The following is an 11,011-nucleotide window of genomic DNA, read 5'->3' on the forward strand; positions in this document are numbered from 1 at the left end:
CTTTTGTCATGTTCTATCTGGTTCTGTCAGGTTATATATGTTAGTTGCCATCAGGTTCCGTCAGCTTTTGTCAGGTTCTATCTGGTTCCATCAGGTGGTTTGTGTTAGTTGCCATCAGGTTCCGTCAGCTTTTGTCAGGTTCTTTCGGGTTCTGTCAGATTCCATCAGGTTCTATCTGGTTCCGTCAGGTTATATATGTTAGTTGCCATCAGGTTCTGTCGGCTTTTGTCAGGTTCTATCTGGTTCCATCAGGTTATATATGTTAGTTGCCATCAGGTTCCGTCAGGTTCTATCGGTTTCTGTCAGGTGGCTCTTTTTGAACAAACATGATGCTCTTGTTTCTCTTTTCTTCTTCCCTGACTGGGTTAGTCTGACCGGTCTTTTGCCACACCCCCATCCTGTGACCACGCCCTCCTTGTCTCACCCGTCTCTGTTTGACTCCGCCCCTACAGGAGTTTGTGGAGAGCAGCCGCCGGCTGGAGCGTGCGGTGGAGCGTGGCCGGAGCCGGGTCAAGGAGGCAGCATCTGAGGGGGCGGAGATGAAGCCCATGGTGAGTGAAAGCAGTGCTGGAGGGGGCGTTGCCAGGCGGAAAAGCTCGTCACAGGGGGCAGGGCCACACTGGGGTGAGGGTGGGGAATGGGAGGAGCTTCAGGAGTTCCAGGTGTACTACCTGCTGGTGGGGGTGCTGGTGGACTGGGTGCTGACGGAGCAGAGCGACTTCGTCTTGTGCCTCAGCGAGGACGTCTTCCTCTTCCTCTGCATCTACCTGCCCACCTCCACCCTCTTCCTGTTTGTCAGCCTGCTGCACACACCAAGTCCCGCCCCCCTCGCCAAGTCAGCTGCTAAATCAGCCGCCATCGCCACCACGTGCTAATACCTCCATGCTAACTGATGCATGCTAACAGACACGTGCTAGTTGGACCATAACTGATGCATGCCAGCCTGACTCATCTTCACCACCATCATCATCCCTGCTGCTCTGGAACTAAACTCAGTGACTTTATGTTTGCATCTGATTTATTTTCTACTTTTGTATCTTTTTTTAAAGACAATATTTTTATAAAGTCGTGAACGTTTTGCAGCTGTGAGTCTGTTCAGCCTTGTTTTGTCACCGAGTTGCTTTAATGAAGACCAGAACTCAGCAGGTAACCGCCAAAAAGCCACCCTGGGTTACCGTACACCTGGAAGACCTGTGAGGTCACCAGCTGTGGCAGCTTCACACTCAGAGAGGACTTCCAAACACATGTAACCTGTGTTTAAATAATGAAGTTTCCAGAAAATTTAACACATGATGAAGGCTTTCTGGTTCTGAAACCTTCCACAAAGAACCAATATTTCTATTTTAAACTCACAGAAAGGTCAAGCTGTGGATATTAATCAGATTTCTGGAAAGTTGTCTGCTGGGTTCTTGCTTCCTCCTGCTTCAGAGTCACATCTGTCCAGATGTGGATGCAGTCTGAGCACCCCGAGAGGAGTTTATAGTCTGAAATTTAAAACAGACACATTTTAGATCTGTTCCACCACCGGATCCCTAAAAACATGGCCCGGGTCAGGTGGGGCTTCTTGGTCCAGTCTCCATTATCTCATATTTAATCTCCACCACAGCTCATGAAATCTGTTGACTTACAGTCTGAAGCTCAGCACCACCTTTACCCAACGCTGTGGGAAGGTGCAGCTGATGTAACCAGGACTTCAGACTGTAAGGAAACACAGACATCCAAAGTCTTTTTAGTTCCTTGAAAGAGACCCTGGGACTATAAGTACCTTAGTTTTTGGGGGAAACGCAGCTTAAAGGACTAATTTCTCAGGAAGTTATTCTGGCAGTGAGAGGGGTCGTAGAAACCAGTGCTTATACCTGCATGTTGGTGTTTGCTACTAACTACACGTTTACCCGAGAACCAAAGAAAGGGTGGTCCTAGATTGGATCACCTGGAAGGACTCTGATGTGATTGGTTGTTGGGCTGTCAGCTGATTCGAACCGAACGCTCACAGTGGTTTCACTGCTGCTGGGAGAGCATGAGGAGAAATAACCATGGTCTGTACCAGGAGTTGAAAGAACATGGTGCCCAAAGCAAAGAGAAGGGGTCCCAGTACAGAGCCTTGGTGCGCCCCAGTGGAGAGGAGACGGGATGGTTTCTCTTTCATGACACCTTAAAGGTTCAGACCCAGAATGTGTAATGCTCGACATGTTTCAGAGTTTGGCAAAAGCTACAGAACTGTTCCCTGAGCTGCAGCTCCAGCTGTGTTTCGGACCTCTATCTCACACATTAGAGCTGTTTCAGTGATATGGAAGCTTTTAGGGCCACACCAGCTTCGGTTCTGTGAGAGGAGATCCGAAACTGCCCTCCGATGACCTCCATCCGGTAAAGAAGTAAGAAAACTGGCTGACAGTCCACCAGAGCTGAGAGAAGACTTCCTGAGTGTCATCAGTTCTCTAACAGAGAAACAACCAATCACAGCAGAGTCCCTCCGGCCGATGGCATCTAACATCACAGCCTGTCTCTGTACAGTCTGTTTAAAACACTAAGAGACACCAAACAACTCTGAATCATGCAGTATTGTCAAGTTGTTTTGTGTTTCAGTGGTTGGTCTTATTGGTCTAAATCTTCAGTGAAATTAATAAAGAGGTCAATTCGGTCCTCCTCTTTGATGGTGGACTTTTAAAATCTCCCTGCTCAGACGCTGCCTCCTGATGTCACCAATCATTTCCCATGATGCTCTGCTCTCACCTCAGTCTCCTGTTTAACCAGCTGTGCTGTTAGTTGGTCGTAAGGAGGAGGTTAACCATGTGTACGTTTCCTGTTTCAGGCTCCGGGGACGAGTTCAGCTTGACCAAAATCAGCCACTGGGACTTCTTAAAGAGACATTCCAAATGTTTATTTTTACCAACGTGTAACATGTTTACTATGGTTTCACTCCAGGGAAAACGATATTTTAATAAGAAACTGTAAAAACGTAACAATGTAATGAAGCACTTTATATCGAAGCGCTGCAGATTTTAAACCGGCTGATGCATTTTTTCGTAGTGATGTCTTTTTATACAACTCACTCAACTCATCGCTCACCGCTCAGCTCCTAACGGCGTTCAGACACTTTTTCTTAACCTTTCTGTTCTGGAGCAGTTCTCGAGGCCTGTGGACAGGTGGAGCAGAGGCCATAAAGCTCCACCTCTGACTGTTGGATGAGATCTGTGCCATCAGAGGGCGGAGTCATAGGAGCAGAAACCTGATTGGCTGTTGGGTCAGTGACGCGCTGCCCGTCGTGTGAGTCCATGTCTGACATGTCGGCGTCCATCAGACGTCACTGACTGCAACGGCTACATGGCGAGGGTCATGTGACCAACAGGGCAAACTGAAACAAGCTAGCTAAGCCTTCAAAGATCAGCCAATGGATGACCGTCTCTGTCGGTCACATGACGCCCACCTCATCGACTGTCAGGTTGTTTCACCTGGATCCACTCCCTGTGTGGAGCTGAAACCTGACGTCAGACGGATGTGCTTCAGACCAAGAGAAGAAGAAGGAGGGAGGCGTGTGGGTGGAGCCCTCTGCTGCAGTCATGGCTGTGCTCAGCAATAACAAATTGCATCATGTGACCACAACAGCAACAACAAGTCTTCCTGCTTCGACACGTCACACACGCCGCTTCAGACAGGTAGTCTGAGGTTGTCGCCGTCCGACGAGGAAGCTGACGGCACGTGGTCGTCCCGTTGGTGAGCTCTGACCTTTGACCCGCTGCATGTCATCAGATCTTCCAGCTGAACGTCCTTCAGTGGACTGACTTGATGAAGGCAGCCCGGCTCCTCTTCTGTTGCCCCCCGGTTGCCCAGTGTGCTGCCTTGTCGCCCCACTGGCTGACGGCTGAATCTACGCGTCCACCCTCCAGACTGTGACTCTGAACTGTGTAGAGATGATTAGATTGTTTGGTCTGTAGCATCTTCTGAACTGAGCAAAGTGTCTTATAACGTCCTGAAATCTCTTTCAGAAATATGTCCACCTGCGACCGACACACCCGACACACCGTGAGCTTTAGCAGCACCGTGCGGACCTGCGTGTGGAAACGAGCTGACTGGTTGATTCACTCCTCGTTGGCAGAAGCTCTAAAACAGAAAGAAATCCAGGTGTTAGCCTGTGACGCACCACTAAGGCTGAATAAAAAGTCCTGGATTCACATCAACATTTAGTCACCTCCAATCTGGCCTCAGCCCACTTATGATGGACTTTTAATGCAGGTCGGTTTGTGGGGTTTTAAATAATCAGCTAACAATCGACCCCAAAATGAGTCAAAATGTGCCCAGGAATTAGTCCCCAAAGCCTCCAACTACACTATAACCTGAATTCTTCTTCATGTTCCTCCACACTGCGAGAACTGAGGATGTAGAACCTTTGAGGAAGCATTGATCCAGTGGAGCCAGAAGAACCGAGTCTCTCTGAGAACCGTCGGTCTGGTTTAATAGCGGCGGCGGGATCGTGTCCACCCGCTGTTCATCAACCAGTCAGCTCACACAGCTTCAGATCCGCTCTGCTCATCATTCGGCTCATAACGTGGACGTCGGCACCCCTAAAACCCGGTCCTCAGCACACTGTGGTCGAGTCTGGAGGTCAGACGTCTGTGGACTCAGTCTGAAGCCTCGAGTGTTGATACTCAGTTTGTTAATCAGCTCAAACGTGTCTCTGTGGCGATGAACGTCCTGAGGGGCAAAGCCTGCAGCTGATTGGCTCCCACCTGTCAGGCTGTCACTGTTCCCATCATGCACCTCAGCTTTCAGCCACACGATGTGAGACGGATCCCTTCATGACACGAACACATTCGAGCATGTGTAACAGCAGCTGAGCGGCGAGTCTGCGCATGTCGACTAATTGCACTAAAGATGGAGTTTCAACACTAACGTTGGTTTCAAGTAGTTGTGAAGTATTTAGATGAACCGTGTTCATAGCTCTGATATCAACTCACACATTTATTCATGTTCCCGAGAACATAAACCCGATTTAATTCTGCTTCTCAGGCGCCTTTAGTTTGGATCATGTGACCACTGTTGCTGGGCTAATGAGCCTGCAGGCTGCAGGAGCTGAAGAGCTTCATTCCAACTTCACCGTAAAAGGACTGAAAATCAGCCGGAAACGTAAATTAGTTCATCCAATCCGGAGTCAGTCTCATCAGGACCCTCGACGTGACGATGAGGAGCAGAAGGAGTTGATTTAAAGTCACAAACAGGACTTTAAAAGAATTAGAGTTAATGCAGGATAAGTATAAAAGCTTAAATATATGTAATAAAAACAGGAAGAAACTGACTGATACAAAGGTTAAAGCTTCATTGTTAAAGCTGGAAACTTTTCAGTTTTATCCATTTAAGACAAACCAGGTAACAGTTACTGCCACCTAGAGGTCAAGTTGAAGATAGCAACCATCTTAAATCCACCCCCCCACCAAACTGCTTCTAAATTACACGCCACCTTTGATTTTCAGCAGTTTTCCACCTGGTTAAAGTCACATTTCTCAGGATTTCTGCTCTCTGTTTCACCCTGTAAATACAGGAACAGCTGATCAGAGAACCTTTGAACCCACATAAATACTTTAGTTCAGTTTATTTCTTAAACTCCTGTTTGTAACAGCTGACAAACTTTGTGTTCTGATCCGACTGATACTAAAGGTTTTTCCTGTCAAACACATCTGATCCAAAGATTCTAATCTTTATTCCTCTCAGAGGAAGCCAGATCCAAACAGGAAGTTACCTGGGCAGGCAGGAAGTGGTGAGGATCACGACTCCTCACCCGTCCAAACCTTGGACTCTGGACCTGAGCTCCACAAAGATCTGCTCAGTCTCAGCTGACTGTTCAGAAGCTGTTTAACAAACTGTTTCCCGTCAGACTGAACTTTTCTGTTGGAATGAAACGCTTCGGTCGCCTTCCAGCCAATCAGCATGCAGAGTAGAGGCTCCGCCCACTGAGGGGGCGACAGGTGAGCTGAGGGTTAGAGACGCTCCAATCGGAAGCTTCCCCGCGGTTGTTGACCAGCTCTGAGGTCCTTTCATCTCATTGGCGCGCTGATGTCACAAAGACGCCGTCAGGCTGCGGCCGCACCATTCAGGCTCACGTCTGTTTGTTGGAAATGTTGAAGTGAGACAAAAAAACCTGGAGCATTTTTATACGATGACGACAGATTTGTAGTTAGATAAAATTCACCAGAGAGATTTCCTTCAGGCGGCAGATGAAACCTGCGAGGGTTCCTCTGACGTGTTCGTTCATTAAAGCGTCGCAGTCCTTTCTGTTCTCTGACTTCCTGCTCCGTGAGCTCGATCACGTGATCCGGAGCGTCTCTGACTCGCCGTCGCGGTAGTTTCTAACCTCAGACTGTTCGCAGCCTCGTGGCGCCCTGATCCGAGCAGATGAAGGGCCGCTGCCGTAGAGAAGCGGATCCAGAACAAGTTGCATGTTCATGTTTTGCAGCGTGGTCTTTGTTCGGTGTGAATAATCAGCTGTTAGATTCACAGGACTACAGACCCTGATGGACATCAGTGTGTCGTCCTGACGGGGCGGACGCACGAGGACAGCAGCTCAGACTGTAGGCCAACACCAGTTTAACTGTCAGGTGTAACACTAGTGTTTAGCTTTTCTCTGCAGTAACAACTTGTTTGTAACATTGAAGAACTTTTTCTTTGGTTCTTAGTTGATTTTTATATCTTTCATTTCTTATGTATATTTGTTTTTTAAGAAAAACAATAAAATGCAACATTTTAATCTGTTCTGGTCTTTGCTCGGTTTAATACTGTCATAAACAATAAGCCAAAACCTGGCTGCCGACAGCTGGAGGGTGAGAGGGGTGAGGGGGGAAGAAGGGACGAGGGGGGAAGAAGGGGCGAGGGGGGAAGAAGGGACGAGGGGGGAAGAAGGGGCGCATGGGGAAGAAGGGACGAGGGGGGAAGAAGGGGCGAGGGGGGAAGAAGGGGCGTGAGGGGAAGAAGGGGCGAGGGGGAAGAAGGGGCGAGGGGGAAGAAGGGGCGTGAGGGGAAGAAGGGACATAAGGGGAAGAAGGGGCGAGGGGGAAGAAGGGAAGAAGGGGCGAGGGGGGAAGAAGGGACGAGGGGGGAAGAAGGGGCGTATGGGGAAGAAGGGGCGAGGGGGAAGAAGGGACATAAGGGGAAGAAGGGGCGAGGGGGAAGAAGGGAAGAAGGGGCGAGGGGGGAAGAAGGGACGAGGGGGGAAGAAGGGGCGTGAGGGGAAGAAGGGGCGAGAGGGGAAGAAGGGACGAGGGGGGAAGAAGGGGCGAGAGGGGAAGAAGGGGCGTATGGGGAAGAAGGGGCGTATGGGGAAGAAGGGGCGAGGGGGGAAGAAGGGGCGAGGGGGGAAGAAGGGGCGAGGGGGGAAGAAGGGGCGAGAGGGGAAGAAGGGACGAGGGGGGAAGAAGGGGCGAGAGGGGAAGAAGGGGCGTATGGGGAAGAAGGGACGTAAGGGGAAGAAGGGGCGAGGGGGAAGAAGGGGCGTGAGGGGAAGAAGGGGCGAGGGGGAAGAAGGGGCGTGATGGGAAGAAGGGACATAAGGGGAAGAAGGGGCGAGGGGGAAGAAGGGAAGAAGGGGCGAGGGGGGAAGAAGGGACGAGGGGGGAAGAAGGGACGAGGGGGGAAGAAGGGGCGTGAGGGGAAGAAGGGGCGAGAGGGGAAGAAGGGGCGTATGGGGAAGAAGGGACGTAAGGGGAAGAAGGGGCGAGGGGGAAGAAGGGGCGAGGGGGAAGAAGGGGCGAGGGGGAAGAAGGGGCGTGAGGGGAAGAAGGGGCGAGGGGGAAGAAGGGGCGTATGGGGAAGAAGGGGCGAGGGGGAAGAAGGGGCGTGAGGGGAAGAAGGGACATAAGGGGAAGAAGGGGCGAGGGGGGAAGAAGGGGCGTATGGGGAAGAAGGGGCGAGGGGGAAGAAGGGACATAAGGGGAAGAAGGGGCGAGGGGGGAAGAAGGGGCGTATGGGGAAGAAGGGGCGTATGGGGAAGAAGGGGCGAGAGGGGAAGAAGGGACGTAAGGGGAAGAAGGGGCGAGGGGGAAGAAGGGGCGTGAGGGGAAGAAGGGGCGAGGGGGAAGAAGGGGCGTATGGGGAAGAAGGGGCGAGGGGGAAGAAGGGGCGTGAGGGGAAGAAGGGACATAAGGGGAAGAAGGGGCGAGGGGGGAAGAAGGGGCGTATGGGGAAGAAGGGGCGAGGGGGAAGAAGGGACATAAGGGGAAGAAGGGGCGAGGGGGAAGAAGGGACGAGGGGGGAAGAAGGGGCGAGGGGGAAGAAGGGACGAGGGGGAAGAAGGGACGAGGGGGGAAGAGGGGGAAGAAAGGGCGTAAGGGGAAGAAGGGGCGAGGGGGGAAGAAGGGGCGAGGGGGAAGAAGGGACGAGGGGGAAGAAGGGACGAGGGGGGAAGAAGGGGCGTATGGGGAAGAGGGGGAAGAAAGGGCGTAAGGGGAAGAAGGGGCGTAAGGGGAAGAAGGGGCGAGGGGGGAAGAAGGGGCGTATGGGGAAGAAGGGGCGAGGGGGAAGAAGGGGCGTATGGGGAAGAAGGGGCGAGGGGGGAAGAAGGGGCGTAAGGGGAAGAAGGGGCTTAAGGGGAAGAAGGGGCGAGGGGGGAAGAAGGGACATAAGGGGAAGAAGGGGCGAGGGGGAAAGAAGGGACGAGGGGGGAAGAAGGGGCGTGAGGGGAAGAAGGGGCGAGAGGGGAAGAAGGGGCGTATGGGGAAGAAGGGACGTAAGGGGAAGAAGGGGCGAGGGGGAAGAAGGGGCGTGAGGGGAAGAAGGGGCGAGGGGGGAAGAAGGGGCGTAAGGGGAAGAAGGGGCTTAAGGGGAAGAAGGGGCGAGGGGGGAAGAAGGGACATAAGGGGAAGAAGGGGCGAGGGGGAAAGAAGGGACGAGGGGGGAAGAAGGGGCGTGAGGGGAAGAAGGGGCGAGAGGGGAAGAAGGGGCGTATGGGGAAGAAGGGACGTAAGGGGAAGAAGGGGCGAGGGGGAAGAAGGGGCGTGAGGGGAAGAAGGGGCGAGGGGGAAGAAGGGGCGTATGGGGAAGAAGGGGCGAGGGGGAAGAAGGGGCGTGAGGGGAAGAAGGGACATAAGGGGAAGAAGGGGCGAGGGGGGAAGAAGGGGCGTATGGGGAAGAAGGGGCGAGGGGGAAGAAGGGACATAAGGGGAAGAAGGGGCGAGGGGGAAGAAGGGGCGTGAGGGGAAGAAGGGGCGAGGGGGAAGAAGGGGCGTATGGGGAAGAAGGGGCGAGGGGGAAGAAGGGGCGTGAGGGGAAGAAGGGACATAAGGGGAAGAAGGGGCAAGGGGGGAAGAAGGGGTGTATGGGGAAGAAGGGGCGAGGGGGAAGAAGGGGTGAGGGGGGAAGAAGGGGCGTATGGGGAAGAAGGGACGAGGGGGGAAGAAGGGGAAGAAGGGGCGTGAGGGGAAGAAGGGACATAAGGGGAAGAAGGGGCGAGGGGGGAAGAAGGGGCGAGGGGGAAGAAGGGGCGAGGGGGAAGAAGGGACATAAGGGGAAGAAGGGGCGAGGGGGAAGAAGGGACGAGGGGGGAAGAAGGGGCGAGGGGGAAGAAGGGACGAGGGGGGAAGAAGGGGCGTATGGGGAAGAGGGGGAAGAAAGGGCGTAAGGGGAAGAAGGGGCGTAAGGGGAAGAAGGGGCGAGGGGGGAAGAAGGGGCGAGGGGGAAGAAGGGACGAGGGGGGAAGAAGGGGCGTATGGGGAAGAGGGGGAAGAAAGGGCGTAAGGGGAAGAAGGGGCGTAAGGGGAAGAAGGGGCGAGGGGGGAAGAAGGGGCGTATGGGGAAGAAGGGGCGAGGGGGAAGAAGGGGCATATGGGGAAGAAGGGGCGAGGGGGGAAGAAGGGGCGTAAGGGGAAGAAGGGGCTTAAGGGGAAGAAGGGGCGAGGGGGGAAGAAGGGGCGAGGGGGGAAGAAGGGACGAGGGGGGAAGAAGGGGAAGAAGGGGCGAGGGGGGAAGAAGGGGCGTATGGGGAAGAAGGGACGAGGGGGGAAGAAGGGGAAGAAGGGGCGAGGGGGGAAGAAGGGGCGTATGGGGAAGAAGCGACGAGAGGAGAAGAAGGGGCGTAAGGGGAAGAAGGGGCGTATGGGGAAGAAGGGACGAGGGGGGAAGAAGGGGAAGAAGGGGCGTATGGGGAAGAAGGGGAAGAAAGGGCGTAAGGGGAAGAAGGGGCGAGGGGGAAGAAGGGGCGTAAGGGGAAGAAGGGATGAGGGGGGAAGAAGGGGCGTATGGGGAAGAAGGGGCGTATGGGGAAGAAGGAGCGTAAGGGGAAGAAGGGGCGAGGGGGGAAGAAGGGGCGAGGGGGGAAGAAGGGGCGTATGGGGAAGAAGGGGCGAGGGGGGAAGAAGGGGCGTATGGGGAAGAAGGGGCGTAAGGGGAAGAAGGGGCGAGGGGGGAAGAAGGGGCGAGGGGGGAAGAAGGGGCGTAAGGGGAAGAAGGGGCGAGGGGGGAAGAAGGGGCGTATGGGGAAGAAGGGGCGTAAGGGGAAGAAGGGGCGAGGGGGGAAGAAGGGGCGAGGGGGGAAGAAGGGGCGTAAGGGGAAGAAGGGGCGAGGGGGGAAGAAGGGGCGTATGGGGAAGAAGGGGCGTAAGGGGAAGAAGGGGCGAGGGGGGAAGAAGGGGCGAGGGGGGAAGAAGGGGCGTATGGGGAAGAAGGGGCGAGGGGGGAAGAAGGGGCGTATGGGGAAGAAGGGGCGAGGGGGGAAGAAGGGGCGTAAGGGGAAGAAGGGGCGTAAGGGGAAGAAGGGGCGAGGGGGGAAGAAGGGGCGAGGGGGGAAGAAGGGGCGAGGGGGGAAGAAGGGGCGTATGGGGAAGAAGGGGCGTATGGGGAAGAAGGGGCGTATGGGGAAGAAGGGGCGAGGGGGGAAGAAGGGGCGTATGGGGAAGAAGGGGCGTATGGGGAAGAAGGGGCGTATGGGGAAGAAGGGGCGAGGGGGGAAGAAGGGGCGAGGGGGGAAGAAGGGGCGTATGGGGAAGAAGGGGCGAGGGGGGAAGAAGGGGCGAGGGGGGAAGAAGGGGCGTAT

At 54.5% G+C, this 11,011-nt stretch overlaps 1 protein-coding gene across 3 annotated transcripts in view; it reads left to right on the forward strand.

Annotated features, from left to right (window-relative positions):
• The window catches only part of slc44a1b (solute carrier family 44 member 1b), a 50,295-nt gene extending 43,561 nt beyond the window's left edge, over positions 1-6,734 (forward strand). For 2 of the 3 annotated variants that reach the window (XM_072395110.1, XM_072395111.1), the window contains exon 15: positions 453-6,734. In XM_072395110.1, the coding sequence (XP_072251211.1) occupies positions 453-875 (423 nt within the window). In that variant the 3' untranslated portion in view covers positions 876-6,734. The remainder of the gene's footprint in view (positions 1-452) is intronic. The other variant, XM_072395112.1, reaches the window with a different exon arrangement.
• The last annotated feature ends 4,277 nt before the right edge of the window (positions 6,735-11,011 follow it).

Source organism: Leuresthes tenuis, unplaced genomic scaffold, assembly GCF_036924035.1.
Source record: "Leuresthes tenuis unplaced genomic scaffold, fLeuTen1.0.hap1 SCAF_11, whole genome shotgun sequence".
Lineage (NCBI taxonomy): Eukaryota > Metazoa > Chordata > Actinopteri > Atheriniformes > Atherinopsidae > Leuresthes > Leuresthes tenuis.